This window comes from Carlito syrichta, unplaced genomic scaffold (assembly GCF_000164805.1).
Source record: "Carlito syrichta isolate Samal-C Ts95f unplaced genomic scaffold, Tarsius_syrichta-2.0.1 Scaffold153542, whole genome shotgun sequence".
Classification (NCBI taxonomy): Eukaryota; Metazoa; Chordata; class Mammalia; order Primates; family Tarsiidae; genus Carlito; species Carlito syrichta.
Genome location: NW_007097638.1, coordinates 13254 through 37042, shown reverse-complemented (window position 1 = coordinate 37042; position 23789 = coordinate 13254). Strand labels below are relative to the sequence as shown.

General features: G+C 56.5%; 1 protein-coding gene across 3 annotated transcripts in view; it reads right to left on the bottom strand.

Moving 5' to 3' along the window:
* Positions 1–439: 439 nt before the first annotated feature.
* Positions 440–23789, bottom strand: part of PHRF1 (PHD and ring finger domains 1) — a 32537-nt gene continuing 9187 nt past the window's right edge. For 2 of the 3 annotated variants that reach the window (XM_008050603.2, XM_008050602.1), the window contains exons 5-17: positions 22253–22371; positions 17915–18012; positions 17380–17555; positions 16254–16383; positions 10942–11066; positions 6687–6868; positions 6268–6387; positions 5503–5657; positions 2359–4989; positions 2023–2177; positions 1628–1888; positions 1306–1434; positions 440–768 (exon numbers count right to left, since the gene is read on the bottom strand). In XM_008050603.2, coding sequence (XP_008048794.1) covers positions 625–768; positions 1306–1434; positions 1628–1888; positions 2023–2177; positions 2359–4989; positions 5503–5657; positions 6268–6387; positions 6687–6868; positions 10942–11066; positions 16254–16383; positions 17380–17555; positions 17915–18012; positions 22253–22371 — 4425 coding nt within the window. In that variant the 3' untranslated portion in view covers positions 440–624. The remainder of the gene's footprint in view (positions 769–1305; positions 1435–1627; positions 1889–2022; positions 2178–2358; positions 4990–5502; positions 5658–6267; positions 6388–6686; positions 6869–10941; positions 11067–16253; positions 16384–17379; positions 17556–17914; positions 18013–22252; positions 22372–23789) is intronic. The other variant, XM_008050601.1, reaches the window with a different exon arrangement.

Here is a 23789-nt window from a genome sequence, read left to right as displayed (position 1 = left end):
GGGCCCCACCTCCTTCAGGGTGCGACAGCACCGCGCCCTGCCTGGTGGGAGGCAGCTGAGCTGAGCTCCAACTGGAGCAATGACGTGAAAAGCACCACATAGCCGCTGGGTGAGAGAAAACAGACTCCTGGCCAGGCATCGTGGCTCAGGTCTGCATCCCCACACTTGGGGAGGCCCAGTGGGGAGTCGCTTGAGGGCAGAAGTTCAAGACCAGCCTAGGCAACGCAGTGAAACCTCCTCTGTACAGATAAAAGTTTAAAGACTACAAGAAATGGAATTCCTAGTGGAAAAGCACAAGCTGTTCCTGGTGGCCAGCCATCTGGAGAGCCGTCAGGGAGCCACAGCCCTGGACCCCACCAACCCACCCCTCAGGTCCGACGCCCCTTCTGGTCACCAGCCAGGCTTTGCCTTCTGAGCATTAAGTCGCCGGAGAAGTTTCTAAAGATAATCCTTTTTTGATAAATTAGAACACAATGGAAACAGTGTGTATCTATAATATACATGTGACAATGTCCAGTTTTCAGCTGTGGGCAAGAGGCGCACGCACCAGGCATCGCCACAGGCCCCTGGGCAGGGTGTGGGCATCCCCAGGGCCCTGCCGCCACCCCACCCCGCGGTGCTGCCTCAGCCCTCGGCACCCTGGGTGGGCAGCTCCTCCCCAGCCTCGGCCTTCTTGTGACGGCGCATGTGCCTGTACTTGTCCACGTAGGCCTTCACCAAGTTAGCCACCTTCACAGGGTTGATCTCGCCACTCTTGCTGTGGCAGATCTGGGGGGAGAGGGACAGTCACTCTGGGTCCTTCTCAGCCAGATGCTCGCCAAGAGCCGGGCCTCCATGCTGGGGCTTCCGGCCCCTCCCCCTCCCCCAGCAGGCCCTCATCTGGCAGGCTGTGGCCCTCAGCGGGCCACAGGTGGTGCGGGGCGAGAGGAAGCACGGGCTTGAACTGGGGCAGCGGGTGTGAGATCTGCCACCTCCGACACCTCACCGCCCAGGTGCTTGTGTTCTCCTGTGGGCGGGGCTGGGGCTGGGTGACTGCAGAGTGCCTGCTTCGCAAGCAAGGGGCACACACGCCTGCACCACGCACATGGACATGCTCTCTTCCTCGGCTGTGTGGGGCAGCCGCAGGCGGATATGCCTGACCCAAGGGCCCCGAGCCGCACTCACGGGCGCCCCCAAGTCTGTGTGGAGCGGGAGGGTGCACCCAACCTGCCTGCCACACGTATGGACGCTGACCCCACAGCAGCGCTGCGCGTGACCCCAGGGCTTCCCAAACACGCATGCGCCTCCCGCTTGCCTGCCGCCCACCTTCTGCACAGCTTTGCGCAGGATGTCCTTGTACTCCTCCTTGGTCACCTCCCTCTTCTGGTAGAAGGGCTTGATGGCCAGTTTCACCTCCTCCACGGCCCGCTCCTGCATGTGCAGCTTCTTCATGTACTGGGTGGGAAGGTGTGGGTGACGCTGCCGGCAGGCAGGGCAGAAGCCAGAGAGGCCCCGTGGCTCCGGGACACCTTTCCAGACCCAGAGACGCCAAAGGCAAAGCCAAGGCTGGCTTCCACGCTTAACTCTGTCCCCAAGAACACATTCGAAAGGGGATGGGGGCTTGGCGCAGGGAAGGGGCAGGACTCACCTCCTCCTTCTTGGTCTTCTCGGCAGCCGGCCGCGACGTGGGGGTCCTCTCCTCGGCGTCGCTGGCTGCGGCGGCTTGGCCAGCTGGCTCTGAGGCTGGAGTCAGGACAGCAGGCACGGGGGCCGGGCTCTCTGCTGCCCCGCAGCCCGCCAGGGGAAGACTGCCCTGCAGGACGGACTGGACTGGGGGCTGGCTAGCCGGCACACAGGGCGGGACGCTTGCTGGCTGAGCGGGGACCAGAGGCATGTTTGGGCTGTAAACCTGGTAAGAAAGCTCCACTGAGCGCAGGGCCGGCAATCTTAAGTCCAGCAGCCATGAGGCCTCGGCCCAGCCCGACACCGGCATGTGACACGGGTTGAGGCCGCAGCCCAAGGCCCTCCAGCCCAGGCACCCACCTGAGAGGGGTCTGCGACGGGGAAGCCAGGCTCTGGACGCAGGTGACTGGGAGGGGGCAGCTCGGAGAGTGGCACCTGCCCGAGTCTTGCAGGGGCTGCATCCTCCACATCCCAGGCCCCTTCCCGGGGCTTCTGCGGCCCGTGAGGCGGCATCCCTGAGGGCCGACAGACAGGGAGGTGGGTGCCTGCAGTCGCCCTCCACGCCCAAGATGCTGCTTCCGCTGGAAAGCTCCGAGAAGCACGCCAGCAGCAAAGCCTCCAGGCTGGCTGCAGATCAGCTGGTAGCCGGCTGCTACCCACTCTCCCGGCCCACCCAGGGGCTGAGCCTCTACTCACGTGGGGCTCTGTCCTCAGCCAGGGCATCGCCCCCCGGGTCCTGCAGGTTCCAGGTGACTCTCTTCACCAGGGCACGGGACCGCAGCAGGGGCGTCTGCGAGACCACCTCCTCAGGCCTGGCTGCCCCCTGGACCCTCCCACTCACGGAGGGGCCGTCAGCCTTCCCGGCAGATGCCACACCTGGGGTGCTGGGCGCCGCAACCACATCCTGTCCAAGAGGGCACAGCTCCTGGGGGCCCTCAGCCTGGGGTGGGGGCTGCGAAGCATCCTCCCCATGGATCAGCGACACCTCCCTCTGGAGAGCGGCCAGGCTAGTTGGGGGCAGCGTGGGGTTGGGCGGGAAGCCTCGCTCTGGGGAGGAGTCTGTACTTTCAGGAGACGGTGGTGAGCTCATATCATCCAGCTGGATGAAGACAGTGTCACTCAAAAAGTCCTCAAAGACGTGCCCTGCCTCCACCGCGTCGCCGTAATCCAGGTCGTCAGGTGCACACCCGGCTGGCCCCTCCTGGGTGGAAGGCACTGCTGGGGGCTGCTCGTGGGCCACAGCCCCCACCCGGGAGACAACCACGCCCAAGGCCGTGGGTCTGGCCAGGGTTTCGTCCTGCCTAGGCTGCCCCTGCGGAGCGGGTGCCGGGGAGGCGTCCCTCGCCGCCTCCTTCCTCTCTGGGGAGCGGGTCCGGGGCCGCTGCTCTCGGGAACGTGGCTGCCGGGACTCCCGCACCCTGTGCTCTGGGCTTGCTGACCAGGACCTCCGCCGCCTCCTCTCCCGGGACCGGGCGGTGCTCTCCTTCTTCTCCAACCGCTCGTGGCTCCTCTCCCGTGGGTGCTTGTGCCTCCGGGCCCTCTCGAGGCTGCTGGGGGGGGAGCATTCCCTGCCCTGAGGTCTGGACCCTGACCGACGCTGCTGCTGCTTTCTGCTCTCACAGTGCTCGTAGGAGGAGCTGCCGGGGCTTCCCGAGCGGGAGCGGGATGTCCTCCACCCGCGGCCCCGGGACTCTCGCCCGCGCGCCCTGCGCCTGTCCTTGGCCTTCCTCCTCCTGGCCCTCTCGCGGCTGCTGGAGCGGTCGCTGGAAGAGCGCCGGCGCTTGGTCTTGCCCCGCTGCCTCTTGGAGGGGTGCTCGCCCACCGAGGACGGTGACGCTGACCGCGAGCTCCTGTCCCGAGAGCCAGAGCGCGTCCTGGAGCGTGCCCGCCGTTGTGCCCTGGCCTCCCGCTTCCGCTCCACCTTCTTCCTGCTGCGGGAGCTGGAGGTGGAGCGGGACCGGGAAGACTGCAGCTCCACGACCCTGTGGGCGGTGGCCTGTGGCATGTCCGGGCTGGGCGGGGCCTCTGGCTCTAAGACAGTCACGCAGGTCACCGTCCGCTCCTCAGAGCCAAAGAAGGTGCCGCATGCTGTGCCATCCTCATCGTCCCAGGGCTCTGGTGGGGATGGCCTGTGTCCCCGGGTGCCAGTGGCCTGGCTCTCTGTGGGCTCCTCCTCGCCCAGCACCTCTCGCTCTGTGTCAGAGGCACCACCGGTAGTCGCCTCAGCCCGGAGCTTGAGCGCACTGCAGGAAGGGCCGTGAGGGGGCTCAGGCTCCGTCCCAGAGACACTCTCCACCGTGTAGGAGGTGACGCAACGCACGGCCTGAAATGGCGGGGCCTTTGGGCTGTTGATGGAGATGGTGCGCGTGATCTCGGACGGCAGGAGGCCAGAGCCCAGGCTTTCGGGGCTGCTGCTGGGGGGACTGGAGTCAGAGCCAGTGGGGTCAAACGGGTCGTAGATCTCACTTTTGAGCTGCTTTGTCTTCTTGATGGAGAAGAGGGGCGAAGGGTTCTCTTTCCTCTGCACCTTGTGGTCCACAGGCCGGAACGTGTTACAGAAGCCAGGGCTGGAGAGTCTGCTGGAATGTGCTGTGTTGCCGGGAATATTGATCCGGAAGCTCTCGAAGGTCGACCCCACAGCCTTCCCTCTCGAGGGTCCCAGCGGGGCCAGGCTGCCGTGGGAGCTGGGGGCTGGGGGCCGGGAGCCACTAGTGTGTGTGCCGGGTTCCCGGGGGGCCCTGCTACCAGGCTCACTCTCTGCCCGCACGCCTCTCCCTGGCTGCCCGGCACCCTCCCTGCCTGTCAGTCGGCTGATGCAGGCGCTGGGGATCTCGATGCTCCGCCCGTGCACCGGGGCCGTGTCCTGCCCACTGCTGCTGTCATTCCTTCTGATCTTTGGTATCCTGGGTAGCTCGGAGATGTCAGCTCTCTTGGGGGCTGGCTTCAGGGCATGTCCTAAGACTGCACTTTTAGACGGAGAGATGGAACCACTGCTCACGCTCTTGGACAAGGCAGAACCCAGGGGTAAAGTGTGCTTGCTGGGTCCATGGAACCAGGCGCTGCCACTCTGCCTGAAGCCAGGCCCGCTCCTGTCCGACACTCTCTGAGCCTGACCAGACCCAGGGGCTGATGTTGAGAGCAGCCTCACCGGTGCCCCAGGTGTGTGGGGGGGGATGCAGGATGGGGCCAGCCTGCCCTGGCAGCTTAACCTCAAGTTTGGTGGCCGGCATCCCGAAGGGCCACTAGCAGGGCTCCCGGCAGGCGGGCCTCCAGGCTGCAGAGAGTCCTTGGACAGGCCGACTGGGTTTTGCTGAAAAGAAACTGGAGCTGGAAAACAAAAGCCAAAGGGCCGTCACTTCCCACCGCCTTTAAGCGCTCGAGCGACCTGCCGGCCCCTCAGGACTGACTTGTCCTTAGCGCCTGCTTGCCTGCCAGGCCCGACGTTTGCGTGCCATTTCCACCCCCCAAGCATGGGCCCTGGGCTGCCTCCCTGCCCTGCGATGGCTCTAGCAGTAATGCCACTTGTGGATAAGAACGTGCCCAAGCCAGTCAGAGATGCTTAGCAAGGGGAAGGAGACATGCCGGCCAGCATGGACTCTTGGCACGGCCAGCGCACCCTTCTGGCCAAGATTCTTGGGGCCTGCTGGAGACGCTTGGTGAGAATTCTGGGCTGGCCTGGAAACTGCCCGAGAAGGGAGGGACTCAACGGAGGAAACGACCAAGATAGTCACCCTCCAGTCACATCCTCTGGGCGCAAGGTTCGGCCGCCCCTCGGTGCTCTCTGCCCCCACTCAGAGCTGCGTGAGGGAGGGGCGCCGCCAGCGGGGAGGCCGCACTCACCTGCCCGCTTGGCGCTGAGGGAGCCGTCGCGGTGGATGACGACGTCCGTGCCACTCAGCATCAGGAGGCTCTGGCCCGACAGGATGCTGCCCAGCAGGTCGGGGACGGGGGCCTCTTCCACATGCGGCTCTGGTGCCACAGCGGGGACACGCCTGCTGCAGGCACAGATCCAAGGGGCCCTGCTGTCACGGTCTGTGAGCCCACGCTGGACCGAGCTGCAGCAGGTGCCCAGCAGAGGGGGAACGGGCCAGCCTGTGCCTCCCTTGACCCCGGCCCTGCTCTGAGAAGGAAGCAAAGAGGGAGCCCACCCAGCAGCTGTGACTCCAGGGAGACCAGGCGTTTTGGGAGTCACCTCTGACACTTCTGCCAGTCACAACTCCTGAGGAGCTGGCAGGCGGCATCCTACCCATTTTGCTGGCTTGGCAACTTCTTTTTCTTAAGGGCTCAAACAAAACAAGTAGCCAAGGGGTGACCGTGGCCATGATGACAACCTGATTCACCAGGGCCACTGCTCCCTGCCCTTTGCCACTGGGCTCTAAGGCTGGGGGACAGAAGCGGCTTCAAAGAGCTGTGGCTATGCCACCTTGCACTGTCACCAGTGGGCTGCAGCCGGCGGGTCTCCCACGCCCTCTGACGCACAGCAGACTGCGGCTCTCAAAGTCTACAGCATGTGACTCTTTAGACGAGGGGAGGTGCTGAGGTCCATGCCACTCAGGACCACTGCCTCCTGCCCCCACCCTCCCGCAAGCCCCTGTTCTCACGCACCTGGAGAGCTCCAAGGAAACAGGCCTGGCCACCGGCTGGTGAGACTGCAGGGCTGACCGGGACAGAGCCCGCCTCTTGGCACTCAGGGGGGAAGGTGGGTCTGCAGAAAATTCTTCACTGCTGGAGGAGAGGACACAGGCCAGAGGGGATGGGTGACCCCCGGCCCCAGAGACAATGCCCCAGAGGGTGGGCTAAGCGCTGCCGTGTGGTGGCACCAGCTCGGGGCTTGGGCCCTGCATCTGGCCTCTCTCTAAGCTCCACATGCTGCAAGACCGCACCTGGGCAGGACCTGGGGCGGGGAGTAGCACCCTCGTTTTGCAACCACGAAATCTGAGACTTCTGCATGGACCACAGGGCCTGCACCCACAGACCCCAGGGAGAGACAAGCCAGCACCCAGGACTGGCATGCGGGCAGTCACCTGTCGAAGGGGTCCAGCTCGTAGGGGTCTCCAAACAGAGACAGAGAGGCAGCTCCGATGTCCGCTCGCAGCAGCCCCAGCGAGGGGTCTGCTGGCTTGTATATTGACGGGATGCAAGTTCCATGGACCGGCCTGCAGAGGCCCAGGGTCCGAGCAATTCGAGAACGAGCAGTGAATTCACTCTGAGCCCAAGCAACAAAGAGAAAGAAAAACTGAGAAACAGGAATGAAATCTAAAGGTTCCAGAAATGCCATGTGTTGTATTAATCAGCAACATAAAATGGAAACCAGGTTGTGTGAATACTAAATGAAAGCCAAAGGGCTTTGCATAATACACTAACCACAAACTTTAGAGGTTTTACTTTGCCATAAAGAATTAGTGCTAGACACGGTAGCTCATGCCTGTGATTCCAGCACTTTGGGAGGCCGAGGCAGGAGGACCGTTTGAGGCCAAGAGTTCAAGATCTGCATGGGCAACATAGCAAGACTGTGTCTCTACCAGGCTTGGTGGCACATGCCTGTAGTCCCAGCTACTCGGGAGGCCGAGGCAAAAGGATCGCCTGAGTCGAGGAGTTTCAGGCTACAGTGAGCTGTGATCTTGCCACTGCACTCCAACCCAGGTGACAGAGTGGGACCCTGACTCACTCAAGGAAGTGACGCTCACTCAAGACCTCGACTCAAAAAAAAAAATTAGCAAGAACACCAGTAAGCCACAAAACTCACTGCAGGTTATCCAGTAGCATTTAAGTGTCATTATCATCATATTACTTTGTATTAAACGAAAACCCACAAAAAAGAAAACAAAAAATTCAACTGATAACCTTGACAGCTGCATGTTAAAAGCCACTTGAGAAGTAGCTAGAGATTTTAAACATTGTAATTATTCCTAAATTACTACAACAAATAAAAGGGCTATGAGCTATTTCCTTCTGACTCCAGGCAGAGGAGACAGAGCAGCCTCCCATCCCATCAGGACTGTGTGTCTGCATGGCCTGAAGGCAGGTGCTGACCCCTCCCAGGGCATACAACCTCCCACCTGGCACATGAGCAGTCCTCCCAGAACACTCAGAAATAAAGGAAACAGTGTGTTCGGTCAGACGCAGAAAGTAAGCTCAGGATGGAGCCCACGAGCATTCTAAAACACTCGGGCACAGGGATAAAAAAGGAGCATTCTAAAACACTCGGGCACAGGGATAAAAAAGGAGGCCCCAACACACAGCCAGGCTGGAGGCACAAGGGGCGCCAGGTCAAGGAAAACGCGCCCCAGGGGCCAGAGAACCGGGAACGACGGGTGTTGACCCCACGAACACACATCTGGTCACAGCTTTAGCTTCTACACGTATTAGACAATTTGTCTGAATGAATAACCAGATCACATGCTCAAACACTGGGCCAGGTGCAGTGGCTCGAGTCTGTCATCCCAGCACTTTGGGAGGCGAGGCGAGAGGACTGCCTGAGCTCAGGGATTCAAGACCAGCCTGGGCAACTTGATGAGACCGCGTCTCTACAATGTATCAAAAAAATTAGCTGGGGTGGTGGCGCATGCCTGTAGTTCCAGCTACTAGGAAGGGTTGAGGCAGAAGGATGGCCAGACCCCAGCAGGTCAAGGCTGTGGTGGCAGTGATTGTGCCACTGCACTCCAGCCTGGGTGACAGAGTCAGACTCCACTCAAAAAAAAAAAACCAAAACCAAAAGGAAATATGTCTTTAAATAAATATACACTATGTAAATTTATACGGGGGAAGGGAGGGTTACTCAAAAAACCCAGAATTTATTTATTTAAAAAGTGTGCATTTATTCTTACATGTTTAAACTTCAGTCACCATCTAAGTTCTCTCCGTTAGATGCAATTCACCTACTGAGAAATTTTTTCCCACCGCTCAAAACAGTTGTTGAACAGTTGTTGAACTCGTCAATGCTGATACTTTTTAGTGCTTCTGCTGTTGTTTCACCTCCTCCACATTGGCAATGTTTTCTTTTTTTTGAGTTGGAGTCTCACTCTGTCACCCAGGCTGGAGTGCAGTGGCTGCTCCCGGCCACCGCACCCTCGACCTGCTGGGCTCCGGCAATCCTTCCACCTCAGCCTTCCAAGTAGCTGGAGCTACAGGCGTGTGCTACCAAGCCTGGCTAATTTTTGGTTTATTGTAGACATGAGGTCTCACCAAGTTGCCAGGCGGGTCTCGAACCCGCGGGCTCAGGCAATCCACTCACCTCAGCCTCCCAAAGGCGCGGAATTACAGGCTGAGGCACCGAGCCTAGCTTGGCAAATGTTTTCATGGGGAAAACAAACAAACAAAACTAGCTCCGGGAGAGACTGGGAGAGGAGGGAGGGTGGGGCATAGGGGTCATACTGTTTGTTTCTGGTCAAAGCTGCAAAACACTCAGTGTGGTGGAAGAACCAGTTGTCCGTTTGCCACAACTCGGGGCATTTCTTCTGCAAATCATGAAGCAAACCTTCTCAAAACTTCCACATAAAAACTCTGGCTGGCTGAGTGATCCAGAGGAATAAATTCCGAATGTACTACAAGGGGCCCACCCTCCAAAAGACAATTATGGGTTTTTTTGGGTCCTTTGTCATATTTATTAGGAAATGGATAATGATCTTGAATATAAATTCACATGAAGACACAGTACTTCAGCTCTTTATATTTTCTTTTTTTTTTAAGCTCTTTATATTTTCTATATTAAAGTGTTTTAGACTGGGTGTGATGGCTCATGCATGTAATTCCAGCACTTTGGGAGGCTGAGGCAGGAGGATTAGTTGAGCCCAGGAGCTTGAGACCAGCCTAGGAAATATAGCAAGACCCCATCTCTATCAAAAATACAAAAAAATCAGCCAGGTGTGGTGGCACATGCTTGTAGTCACAGGTACTCGAGAAACTGAGGCAGGAGGATCTCCTGAGCCCAGGAGATCAAGGCTGCAGTGAGCCATGATGGTGCCACTGTGCTCCAGCCTGAGACCCTGACTCAGACAAACAAATAACGTGGTTTTTTTTTTTTTGAGTTGGAGTCTCACTCTGTTGCCCAGACTGGAATGCAGTGGCTGCTCCCGGCCACCGCAGCCTCAACCTGCTGGGCTCCAGCGATCCTTCCGCCTCAGCCTTCCGAGTAGCCAGAATTACAGGCATGCACTACTACGCCCGGCTGATTTTTTTGATTTATCGTAGAGATGAGGTCTCGCCAAGTTGCCCAGGCGGGTCTTGAACCCACGGGCTCAGGCAATCCACTCACCTCAGACTCCCAAGGCGCGGGATTACAGGCTGAGCCACCGAGCCAGGCTCAAACAACGTGTTTTAAAAATGCTGTCCATAGGCCGGGCACGGTGGCTCAAGCCTATAATCCCAGCACTTTGGGAGGCCAACGCGAGAGGACTGCCTGAGCCTGCGGGTTCGAGGCCAGCCTGGGCAACTTGGCAAGTCCTCGTCTCTACAATAAATCAAAAAATTAGCCAGGCATGGCAGCACGTGCCTGTAGTTCTGGTTACTTGAAAGGCTGAGGCAGAAGGATCGCCGGAGCCCACAGGTGGAGGCTGCGGTAGCTGGGAGTGTGCCACTGCACTCCAGTCTGGGTGATGGAGTGAGACTTCAACACACACACACACATACACACACACACAAAGTGCAGTCCATAAATGTATGAGGTGATGGACATGCTAAATACCCTGGTTTGATTATTAGATTATTTCACAATGTATATACCCATCAAAACATCACACAGTACCCAATAAATATGCAGAATTACTATGTGTCGATTAAGTATCAACATCCAGCCTAGGATCTAGATGAGGATAAAGTACTTGAGAAAAGGCCCAGGACAGGCCAGGTCACAACATACGTGAAGGAGGGCTGCGCCTCCAGGCCCAGCAAGGGCGGGTCTGAAGAGGTGGACAGACTCCAGTCAGATACCCACTGGGCTACCTCAGGTGGGGCCGAGGAAGCTTGAGGAAGCTTGAAACAAATTCTGCTCCCGGGAGCTCTCGTTCTGGAGGGCTTGTCCTGGCCTGGCTCACAGCTGGTAGCCTAACCAGACGTCAGCCACAGGAAGGCGGCTGTGCTCCCACAGCTGCCATGGACACCAGCTCCAAGGGCTCTGGAAACAGCTGATCTCAACCCCACCGGCAGTCCACACTGCAGAAATGTTCCTTTTCCCCAGTGGCTAAGCAAACACCGAAAGGCCACTGAGACACTAGCCCACCACGTGCCGACACGACGGTGCCGAGATGGCAGGAAGCTGGAGCTCTGCCACCAGAGCCTCACCTTCACCTTCCCGCCTGTCCTCGTCCTCGTGCGGCGCTGGCGCTTCTTGGGCCTTGCTGCGATCCTGCTCTTGGCAGATGCTCTGGACTGCGCTTTCTTTCTTCCCAGACCTTTCCTCCGCCTTCCTAAAAAGAGGACATTGAAAGTCTGGGTCTCTCTCCACGCTGGGCCTCCCCTCCCAGGAGGACGGGGTGAGGGAGCTGCCAGTGCAGGTCTCCGGGTACTGGCTCCAAAAAATCATGCATCCCTACGGGGCAGGGAAAGCAGGAACAAAGTAGCATCTAAGGAAGGAGCCTGACTGCCCTGCATGTACTCTGGTTTAAAGATTTGACTTAATAACCATTAAACATGTTACATAATTGTGATACAAAATTAAATTACAAAAAAGCAAACGCTGAGGATCAAAAATCAAATTAAATCAACAACCCCCAGAGAACCCACCCGGGACTTCAGCACAAAAAAGCTCAATGCACGTTTCTGGCGACATGCTCTGAAGATTAAGAACAATGGAACCGCAGACACACCCAGCATTTAGTCCAAGACTAGCAGCTGGGGGTGCTGTGGCCAGGCCATGGCACCCACAGGGCATCCTGAGTTGCGGTCCAGCACCCCATGAAACTCGCCAGCGAAGAAAGAGAAATCAGCACTTGAAACGCACCCCATATATTTAAACCCACCCATCATGATGCTAAAAACCCTGACTGGCCTTTATTAGAGAACCCTGTTAGCCCTGTGCACTTGCATGTCCCCTTTGAGGGGACATCGTAAATCTAGCCTATCACTCGGATATTCCCCTCTCAGGGGATAAAAAGAGATTGCTGGTGCCAGGCCCAGTGGCTCACGCCTATAATCCCAGTACTTTGGGAGGTCGAGGTGAGAAGATTGCCTGAGCCCACGGGTTTAAGACCGGCTGAGCAACAGGGTGAGACCTCGTCTCTACGATAAATCAAAAAATGTAGCCGGGCGTGGCAGTACATGCCCGTGGTTCCAGCTACTTGGAAGGCTGAGGTGGAAGGATCGCCTGAGCCCAGCAGGTTGAGGCTGCAGTGGCTGTGAATGTGCCACTGCACACCAGCATGGGCAACAAAGTGAGACTCTGACTCAAAAGAAAAAAAGAGAGAGATTGCTGGTGTGCTGGTGTGCATATAGGACAAACAGGTCAGTGTAAATTTTTTAAAAATGTATGTTTCCTTGAAGTTTTCCCTTAAAATTGCACAAAAAAGCAAATAGAGAGATAGAATATACACTAACATACACATTTAAAAAATCAGCTGGCATTATGTAGAAAGAGAATATCTTCTCAGCTTATAATCCCCGCAGGTTCGAGACCTGCCTGGGCAACTTGGCAAGACCTCGTCTCTACAATAAATCAAAAAATTAGCCAGGCGTGGTAGCACATGCCTGTAGTTCCAGCTACTTGGAAGGCTGAGGTGGAAGGATGGCCGGAGCCCAGCAGGTCGAGGCTGTGGAGTGCGGTGGCCAGGAGCGTGCCACTGCACTCCAGTCTGGGCGACAGTGAGATTCCAACCCCCCCCCAAAAAAAGATAATATCCTTCCACATAGTTTCTGAACAACAGACTGGACAATAAATTACACATTATTAATGTGAGAGGAAAACAAGACTGCACTGTCTGCTCAAGCTGAAAAACACCAGGTAAAAGACGTCAGACAAATTACTATTACACAACATGTATCCATGAACCTGCCATGCACGTCAGTGACTGTTTCATATGCTAGAAAAACATAAGCTACCAAATTTGGATTTTTTTGGTCATAAGCAAATTCCTCAATGTCCAAAGTTCCGTTATAAGCCAAATATCACTGCAATAAAGTAACTGGTTCCAACGCTGTACTGTTCCATGTGAAGTGACTTCTACCGTTTCGTAAAAGGGTGATCGAGTTGCTGGTAGATCGGGAGAAGACGGCTCCAAGTACCAGGGCGAAGAGACCCCATTGTTTTGAACGTCGGTGAGCAAAGGAAACGCCTTGTCCCGGACCCTGCACCTCGGTGTGAGCGAGCCGAGGATGAGGACAGACTTCTCAGACATCTCCAGCAGTTCAAAACAGTCAGGACAGAGTGACAGGCCTCGAAAGCCTCAGGGAACCCACAGGCACCACAAGCATCGCAGCTGCTGTCGACCCACACCAGCTCAGACAGAACAGCCCACAGCGGCAGCTCACACACAATACCCCAACAGCCTCTCTCGGACAAAGCCCACAAGTGGAGCTGATGCTAAGCCCAAGTGGCCTCTGAGGTCCAGCTCGTCCTGTAGACAGCAGAAAGGCCAGACCCTGCTGGCTACCCATGGGGTAAGGCCGGCAAAACCAGGGTATGTGAAGCCCTGGTCTCCTCCACAGACGACAGGCAAGAAAGAGGAGAGCCACCTGGCAGACATGGTGACCAGTCCAACAGGGATCTCACTTGGATCTCGAGCAAATAAACTATTTTTAAAAACCGTATCACGCCGGGCTCGGTGGCTCAGCCTGTCATCCCGCACCTTTGGGAGGCTGAGGTGAGTGGATTGCCTGAGCCCGCGGGTTCGAGACCCGCCTGGGCAGCGAGACCTCCTCTCTACAATAAATCAAAAAAAATCAGCCGGGCGTGGTAGCGCATGCCTGTAATTCCGGCTACTTGGAAGGCTGAGGCGGAAGGATCGCCGGAACTCAGCAGGTGGAGGCTGCGGTGGCCGGGAGCGGCCACTGCACTCCAGTCTGGGCGACAGAGTGAGACTCCAACTCAAAAAAATAAAAAATAAAAAATAAAAAATAAAAAAATAATAAAAACCGTATCACATTTATGACACAATTAGAACTTTTAACAATGCTTGGCTATTTCATGTGTTAAGGAACTGCTGTTTGTTTACTCAGGTATGACCATAAACTGTATTTATGTCTAGAAATGACTCTTTTAGAAATACATTCCAAAATATTTGTAGTTAAAATGATGATGATGTGAAGGATGTGCCTAAAAACAGAGTGAGAAGTGCGTGGGTTAGACATGAAGCAGAACCAACCGAGAAGTGCTGATGTTGGCAATGGCAGGGCTGGGGGGGGCTGTTTTCTCCTCCCCACATTTACACAGGCTTGGCATATGTGTACAAAAAGGGCAAAAAAAAAAATCACGAGCAAGAAAGTAAAAAACCCCAAAATGCCCCAAGCAGAAGAAAAAATGATGTATATCTATCTTATTAATAGAAGAAGCATTCTAGGTTATCTTACAAGTACTGGGACTATACACATCAGGGACAAAAGGAAAAATGGAGTAGCTCAGGAACAGCTTACTTTTCTGTGTTGAGAGGCAGGATTTCTTATGGAAGAGGAGACACAGATGCACAATGGGAGAAATCAAAATCCATAACCCTGAACTTGGTTTGCAAGTATCAGTACAACTTTAGGATGTTTATGGGCAAGGCCCAGGCACAATGGCTGGCCACGAGCACGGCACACGCCCAGGGCCCAGGCTTGGGCTCCAAGCTCCAGTTCTCACTAACAGCTCCAGTTCTCACTAACAGGAAGGAGTGCTTCCCAGAGAAGTGCCTGAGCCACTGAAGCAGCCCATGAGGCACGTGAAGACACTTGGAAGCTGTCATCACACCGATGAGCAACAAAGCCCTCCCAGCAACATCCGGATCTCAGCACGACCTTCAGGAAACAGGGCCCAGCAGAAACATTTAAAGGTGTCTCAGCCACCACGAGGACCTCCAATGCCCACTGGTGTAAAAATTAAAAACCCAACAATTCAGAGTGGTAGTGACAATGTGGACGAACTGGAGCTCCTATCATTGCTAATGGGAGTCTCCAAGTCACCCTGGAGAAAGGCTTAGAAAGTTCTCATAAAGGCAGACAGGCCCTTACCTGATGGTCCAATGGCTCTACTATTACCCAAAGAAATGGGAAAATCTGCCCACAAGGGACTGTGCTACAATGTTCACAGCACCTTCATTCTTAACCCGAAATGCCCATCCACAGTGGCATGTTCACATGGTGGGACCCCCCCCACCAAACCCACAAATCCACACAACTGCAGAGATTCCAGGAATGTCAGCTGAGCGCAAGGCACAGAAGGCCACAGCACGCGCACTGGCCTCACAGTTGTCACAGTATGAGGAGTGACATGGGCTACCAGGACCCACAAAACCGACACAGTATACAAACAGCTGTGGGGCTGGCCTGGTGGGGGCAGAGGATATTATCTGCTAAATGTTCTATATGCTGGCTGGAGTGGAAGCTAGTCTGGTCAAAGCTGGAACTATACGCTGAAAGTAGGTGTGTTCATTTTATTGTACGTATATGTCTATAAAGTTTATTTTTAAAAGACTACACTACAAACCCCTTAGTAAAATAGGAATCCCTGTGTCAACACTGATGTAAGTAAATAATTGTGGGAGACAGGGAATCTTCTTCCTTAGGGAGGAATGGATACAGAAGGGACATCAGAGTAAAAGTCTGATGAAAACAAGCTATTCACAGTCTCAAAGTTTCTCCCCAGGAGTTAGCTGACAATTACGAGGAAACATTAGCAACTTCAGAGTGGGCCACTATGAACCAACTGATCAAAGCTAACCAACGCGGAGACAAAATGACCAAAACTAACACAGAAAAGGATAGAAAATTTGAATACAACTGAGGCAAGGAAAGACACTAAATTAATGCTCTCAACTCTTTCTACGCAGAAAAGCCCAGGCCCAGATGGCTTCATGGGTGTATTCTGTCAAACTTTCATAGAAAAAAATAACAGCAGGTTGGGCTTGGTGGCTCAGCCTGTCATCCCAGCACTTTGGGAGGCCAAGGCAAGTGGACTGCCTGAGCCCGCGGGTTCGAGAACAGCCCGGGCAACTTGGCAAGTCCCTGTCTCTACAACAAACAAAAAAATTAGCCAGGCATGGCAGCATGCACCTGTAGTTCCGGCTATTGGAAGGCTGAGGTGGAAGGATCGCCAGAGCCCAGCAGGTTGACGCTGGGGTGGCCGTGAGCGCGCCACTGTACTCCAGTCTGGACGACAGAGTGAAAAAAAGAAAAAAAAAGAAAAATATAATAGCAGTTCTTCCACAAACTTCCGGAAAGCAGAGGGTGGAGTAATTCTGGAAGGCCTGCCTTGTCCTGGTACAATGCCAGATGAGGGACGGTCACATAGGCCAACAAATCAGACCCAGACCTCCGGGGCCTGGAGGGGCTTCTGTATGGTATTTTTGACTGAGAAAACTAAGTTGCAGAAAGGGGAGATGGAAATACCTGTGTCCTGGCCACGAGGGCAGAGGTCAGAGTGCCATGGGCCCCGGTCCAGCATGGTGAGGCTCGGGTGTCAGGCTTACCTGCTTTCCTTCTGCGTTTGGCAGGGGCGCGTGGCGTCAGAGGGCGATGATACACAGCGGTGCTCAGACCAGTCGCAACAGCTTCAATGGTCTCATCCAGCAGGGAAGACATGAGGTGCCTCGGCACATGCTGCATGGCACAGGGGGAGTGCTGTCAGGGGACCTGAGCAGGGCCCCAGTGTGGGCTGGCCCGGCGCAGGCCCCTCACGGAGCCCCAGGCACAGCCCACAGGGTCACCAGAGAAGCAGCCCAGCAAGTTCCAAACCCAGCCCCTGGCACCTCCCACTCCCTCTCAACAGCCACCCCGGGTGCTCCCACAGGATCAGGGGCCAGGACACAGCAGAATCCGGGGACTTTCGAACGAGGCCAGGTGGAACAGAAGGCAAGCCTCAGCGGGAGGAAAGAGGGAACCGTGAGGGCCGAGCTGGAGCTCAGGGCAGGCCACACAGCAAGCACGAGAGCAGGGTGCCTGTGCAGGCGTGTAGAGGAAGAACCCGTGCAGACGTGCGGGGCAGGGACTGGGGCGGGCGTAGGGAGGTGGGGAGACAGAGCTGGTTTGAGGGGTGAGTGACAAACAGCATCCCTGGGGTACTAGGACGTGGGGAGCAGGGGAGCGTGAGGGGCCTGAGGAGGGCTGGCGGGTCTGTGGCAAGGTGGCGTGTGGCCAGGACACAGGCTCCCCTGCCTTTCTGATCTGTTCCAAACCCAGTGTTGCGCTGGACAAGGGCACGCGCCAGACTTCAAAGAAGAGAACGCCCACAGCCTCCCATCCTCCCTCCAGCTGCACATCCACTGCCGGGTAGAAGGCCACATGGAGCAACACCTGCAGCTGCGCCCAGCAACATGCAAGGTGTTGCGGGTGCTGGGGGAGAAGGGTGCTGTGCAGGGCCTGGGGAGCGAGGCAAGTCTCCCAAGACCCACCCACCTGCCTCACAGCTGGGAACAGCTCAAGGCCTCCACCTAGCACCCAGGGGGCACAGCCCCTGCAGCGTGCTCGCCAGTCTCCTCGGCAGGCGGACTGCCATGAGCCGCAAGGGCCCTGCACGCGGGTGGCCCGGCCCCCCTACTGCCGAGACCCACCCGGGCAGCCGGGGCCCCAGGAAGGCCTCAGGGCTGGCCCACCCACCTGAACCCTCCTGGCCGTGGAGATGCGGTTCCGGTTCACGGTTGCCCTCACTCTCTCACTCTGCCGGGTCCTGGCAATCGCCCGGGTCCGACCTGTGCGCGGCCGAAGCCTGCTGGTGGTGGGCACCACATCAGCCGAGAGCAGGGAGACCTCCTCCTCACTCACGTCACCCGTGTCTGGGAAGAACAACTGGGCTGATGACACGCACAGGCCACACACACCTCCCCTGCAGGCCGCCCACCAGCCACTCAGGAGCCCTGGCTTGCGGGTCTGCCTAGTAGGACTTAGAGCTGCTCCCCAGAGGCTGGTCCCCCAGGCCTTGGGGACCAGAAGACCCTAGTGAGCCAAACCCGCACACAGCCCCGAGGAGACGTGCTCCCCAGCTGCCACTTGGGAGCCCCAGAAGCTGTTCTCCCAGGAAGTCCTAGAAATCCTCCCCCACCACAGTCAGCCCGACCCCACGGCCCTTCTCGGGGACTGCAGACCCAATGACAACAAGGCCCCAGGCATTCCTCAGGATGGGGCGGGGCATTACCAGTGGCGGGGACAACGCCAGGGGCAGCACACTCCTGACAGAACCACTCATCCACTGGTACCTCCTGGAGCGGGGGGTCCAAACACTCCATGTGGTACCTACAGGGGCAAGAGGGGCAGTGCCGGGTGGGCACGCGTGTTGCGGTTGCAGTACTCAGACCTTCCAAGTCAGCAAGCTGCAAAGCAGACGCCCACATGTGCACAAGTCTCCAAGTGCCCTGCTGCGGACTGGGGCATGTTCCGAGGCTGAAGCCCCAATCTCCAAGATGATGGGCCCAGAGACAGGGTCTTCGAGGTGGTAACCAAGGTTGAATGAGGCCACAAGGGCGAGCCCTGATCCCATAGGATCAGTGTCCTCAGAAGAAGTGGAAGAGACACCAGAAGCGGTGCTCACAGGATACCAGTGAGGAGGCCCTGCCTGGGAGGTAGGAAGAGGCCCTATCAAGAGCCAACCCTGTGTGTGGCACCTTGGGCCTTCGGTCTCTGAAGCCAAGAAAGCGAAGACCAGTTGCTTCAGCCATGCGGCCTGCAGTATTCTGCTCCAATGGCCAAGCCGACCACGACATCCCACCCAGGGGCTCAGTCAGCACCCCCAGGCCACCTGGTGGCCAAACCCCAGCAAGCAAGTCGTTGGCTCCTGCTCCGGGCTCACAAGGTTGACTGCGGCAGGCGCCCCTGTGCCATCCACCTTCCGAGAGGCGGACAGAGCCGCCAGCTCACCCACCCCCACCCGAACCACACAAGCTAGCAAAAAAAGCAAAGACATTCTGCTGAAAGTAAGCTGAAATCTTGCCCAACTACGGTCTTATTCTGTAATTGTTTCTATCAACCTTTCCAGGAAAATAGCCTGGGAAGTGCTGCCCCTAGCAGGAATTATCTGTGCCCTTCCACGAAAGCCGGGCTCGTAAGTCGGTGTCAGAATTCTTGAACTTCCCCCGCAAGACCCCAGACGGCCCTGAGCTGCACAACAGTAAACGAGGAAGGCTGCCTAGCTAACATCTTCCTGGAAATCAAGTCTGAATCCAGGCCAACCCAACTGCCACTTACTATTCAGTGCTGAACTGTCCTAGGATCCAAGACACAGGGCTCGACAAGGGAAGCCGCCTTCTTCTGTGAAGCCCCCTTCCACGAGAACTTGTCAGCTGCGTGGTTCCCACCGGGACCTCACACAGGAAAGGCAGGAGGCGGCAAACACCTCCGGGAGCACCACACACCCGCAGGAAGGCCGAGGAGGGAGGGGCTGCCAAGAACCCTCGGCAGACTCCAGCCTAGCGGCTTCCCTCACGAGCTCTCCAGGGAAAAACAAGACCAGCACTGAGCAGCCACTTCTTCAGAAGGACCTCAAGGGTCCGAAGGGGCTCACCCAACATCCCGCCACTGAGCTCCACACGCGGAGGCCCCTGCCGCTGGCTGGCACCAGCCCTCGGCCCACGTCCTCTGCACTCACTCCAGAGAAGAGGAGACTCTCACCAACTCATGGAAGAGGGGGCCACAGGACATGCCAGCCTCGGCACCGGGACCCAGAGCTCAACCCACAGGAGCTCGACAGCTCTCTGGAGAATGGGCCCACCCTGGTGGACGAAGGTGCTGAGAACTATCCCCCCATCTAGGGAGGGGAGGGCCACAACTTGCAGGGCAAGGCGAGTCCCTGAACTGCTTCCCTAGTGAACACGTCTTCAAATTGTGCTACTTTTTAAAAAATTAGAAACAGCCGGGTGAGGTGGCTGACACCTATAATCCCAACACTCTGGGAGGCTGAGGTGGGAAGACTCCTTGAGCCCAGGAGTTTGAGACCAGCCTGGTCAACCTAGTGAAACCTCAACTCCACACACAAAAAAAATTTAAACTCCCTAGGCGTGGCGGCATGCAACTGTAGTCCTGCTACTTGGGAGGCTGAGGCACAAGAATTGCCTGCACCCAAGAAGTTGAGGCTACGGTGAGCCACAATCTGTACCACTGTACTCTAGCCTGGGCCACAGAGTGAGACTGACTCAAAAAAGAATTAGAAAGTATCTGTAACTTATTTCATATAGTATCAGTGTATCGACAGACAGCCTTGTGATTACATTTGCAAATTAATAATGGAATAATTTTACATTTGTACCTCTTAAGTTAAAAGACTACTGTAAAGACATTTAGAAGACTACAAATATTAATAGTAAGGGAACATTTAGGAGCAGAGGAATTGCCATATTTTTTATCAGTTTTAATGTTTTAGATCCATCAGGATTTTAAAGTACTTGAGTTGTTTTATCTGCTAAATAATTCAAGTACTGTACATAGAAAGAAAGTTAATACATTAAACTTATACTGATTTACAGCCTGGGCAACTTGGTGAGACCTTGTCTCTACAATAAATCAAAAAAGTAACTGGGCGTGGTGGCATGCACCTGTAGTTCCAGCTACTTGGAAGGTTGAGGCAGAAGGATCGCCTGAGCCCAGCAGGAGTTGAGACTCTGGCTCAATTAATAAGTAAATTAAGCCGGGCTCGGTGGCTCAGCCTGTAATCCCGCGCTGAGGTGAGTAGATTCCACCTGGGCAACTTGGCGAGACCTCATCTCAACAATAAATCAAAAAAAATTAGCGGGGCGTGGTAGTACGCGCCTGTAGTTCCAGCTACTCAGAAGGCTGAGGCAGAAGGATCGCCAGAGCCCAGCAGGTTGAGGCTGCGGTGGCTGGGAGCGGCCGCTGCACTCCAGTCTGGGCGACAGAGTGAGACTCCAACTCAAAAAAAAAAAAAAAAAAAAAAAGTAAATTATACTGATTTAAACAACTGACAGAATTAAGAACTGCAGGCTCATTTTAAAAGCTTTATGCACAGAACTCCAACAGCCTCCTCTGAGTTCACCGGCTGCCCTCAAGGCCACCAGAAGGCTCATAGTTCTACACAACAGAGGGGCTCACGGGCTGTGCAGGCTGCACCCGGCTATTCCAGGCTGTCCAGGCCTCTCCTCATGTCCACAGTGGCTGCAACTATGGGAAAAAGGGAGCAGCCTTCCCTGTGGGCACAGAGTGCTGAGCACTAAGCCACCCCTTGGCCCTGCGTTCCATAGACTCCTATTCTTTTTAGCGTTCTGCCTATACTCACAGTGTCAGTCAGTAACCAAGAGTAACTAAGCTCAGCACACCCACTGCGCCACACCGATGGGGTTTCTGGGCCACCCAGGGCAGTGGCTCTACGGCCAGACTCACAGCAACGAAGCCAGCACACGCCAAAGGGGGATGGGCAGTAGATGCTTCCAGGAATCCTGGGCAAGTGAAGATCAATAAGGTGGGGGCATTCAGTAAAACGTCACCAAAGAGGGATTCAAGCTGAGATTCAAGAGAAAGGAGGGAAGACGAGCTGGTCTGTGAACACGGAGCGGACGCACATCCGTCTCCTGGACTCTGGAAATAGAGGGCAGGAGCAGGCAGGACTGGGGCCCCCGCAGAGGCAGACGGGCACACTGCGAGGTCCCAGCACCCTCACAGGGCACAGGAGGGTGAGCTATGCCGATGGTGTCTTAGGAAGAAAAGCAGGCAGCCACCTGCAGGACCACAGACGAGGCTCATGTGGCACTCACTAAGGGCAACAGCACAGCCAGTGATGTCTGCACCCACGGCGGGCAGGTGGCCGCAGAGCAGGGCCCGGGCACGTGCAGAATAAGTCCATGACACAGGGGCCTGAGCGGCCATGGCCGCGGCCCAGTCAAAGCGGGGGCTCCAAAGTCTGGGCAATCCAGACCACGAGTGGCAGAGCAAGCCCCGCCTTCACGGGCAGCTCCTTCTCCACGTGGCTCTGGCCGGGGCAGGTTGAAGCCTTCTGCTTGCAGCTGCTTCCTAGTCCAAACCTTTGAGCTGCCACTTTCTGTCCGCAAGACCCACCAGCCTCACCGGTCCCTTCGATACCTTTTGGGGTACACGCCCCAAGGGAAAGGTTTCCATGATCCCCTGCCAACATTTTACAGCAGAAAAACTCTTCAAGTCAAAAGTGAACGCCCCTCGCGGGAGGCTCATGGGGAGGGGAGATGTGTGCAAGCCCAGGAAACACAGCAACCCAGGGCTCCAGGAAGCCAGTGCCACGTGCGAGCACAGAGCTGGCATTCCCAGCTGTCCCCGCCGTGCCCAGGGTCACGGTGGCTGCAGGGCAACGGGAAGCACGGCCGCCAGGTGGGACCAAGGCAGCAAGGCTGGGCGGGCACGAGCCCCACGGCGAGGGCGGGCCTGGGCCCCGCCTCTCTCCAGGTACAGCCCTGGGCCGCCTCCCTCACCAGAGGCAGATGGAGGGGGCCCCAACCGCTCCGGTGCCTGGCCGGCACAGCGCACAGCGGGACACAGCGACGGCCCCAGCCGCCCTTACCCCGCATCACAGCCGTCGCACAGCAAGAGCCTGTCCTCCCTGTCGCTCCGGCCGCACACCTCGCAGAAGGTGGGGTCCTCCTCCTCCTCCTGGCAGGCTTTGGTGTTCTCCAGGGGAATCTGAAGGAAAAAGTGCTGGTCACACCCCAAACAGGACCCAAAATCTGAGCCGCCAATTGTGTCACGATATGCGCTTAATCCAGAGTAGATCTACTGGCTTGAGAGTATGGCTGGCGCAGCGGCTCATGCCTGTAATCCTAGCGCTTTGGAAGGCCAAAGCAGGAGGACCGCTTGAGCCCAGAAGTTCAAGATCAGCCAGGGTAACACAGGAAGACTTCATCTCCACAAAAATGAAAAACCAGCCAGGCATGTTGCCGTGCCTACAGTCCCAACTACTTTGGAGGCTGAGGTCAAGGCTGCGTGCGGTGAGACTGTACTTTAACCTGGGCGATAGAGTGAGATCCTGACTCAAACAACAACAAAAAAGGCCAGGCGCAGTGGCTCACGCCTGTCATCCCAGCACCTTGGGAGGCAAGAGGATTGCCTGAGCCCGCGGGTTCGAGACCCGCCTGGGCAACTTGCAAGACCTCATATCTACAAGAAATCGAGAAAAATCAGCTGGGTATGGGGGCGCAAGCCTGTAGTTCCAGCTGCTGGAAGGCTGGGGCGGAAGGACCGCCTGAGCACAGCAGGTCGAGGCAGCAGTAGCCACAGTCACACCACTGCACTCCAGCCTGAGCGACAGAGTGAGACTCTGACTCAAAAAGAAGAAGACCGATAGCAACTCCAAAGGCCCAGGGCTTGGACTCACATGCAACATCTGACAGGAAAGCATAACTCAACAGAAAACAGTGCCCGGCAGGTGGCAGAGCAGGGAAGTCCTGCGACCCCAAAGCCGAGGACGCAAGCAGGGCAGAGGGCATCAGTGCTGGGACCGTCCCACCCTGCAAACACACGGCAGACAACGCTGGAGTGGAGGGCAGACAGGCAGCAGCAAAGGAACAGCTTCAGGGCCTCAGAAACTGCCACAGACTCCGCTGACGCGGAAACATGCCTGCCAAACCGCCAGCCAGGCACTCTGCTCTTCTGTGACAGGCTCCGTCCCACCTGGCGGACACACCCTCTGACCGTACCGTCACTCTCAGGCACGCCCGGCCTTCAGTGACTTGTGCCTCGACACAGGCCAAGCGTGTGGACAGGCCTGCACACCCCCGCCCTGCTCGCCCCAGCGGCACACGTCCCCTTTTCTCTCGGCCCCTTTTCTCTCTCCCGCGTCTGAGCCTTCTCCACGCCGGAGTGAGCTGGGGACTGCGGGCCCTGCTGCCAGCTCCCACTTCCTGCGGGTGAATGCCTCCTCGTCCTCAGATCTTTGCCCCACAAGGCCAGCTCACGGCACTGAGCCTCGACCCTGCACAATTCTGCCTCCACACAAAGAGTCAGGGTCTGCACGCTTTTTTTGGTTTTTTTGAGTTGGAGTCTCACTCTGTCACCCAGACTGGAGTGCAGTGGCCACTCCCGGCCACCGCAGCCTCGACCTG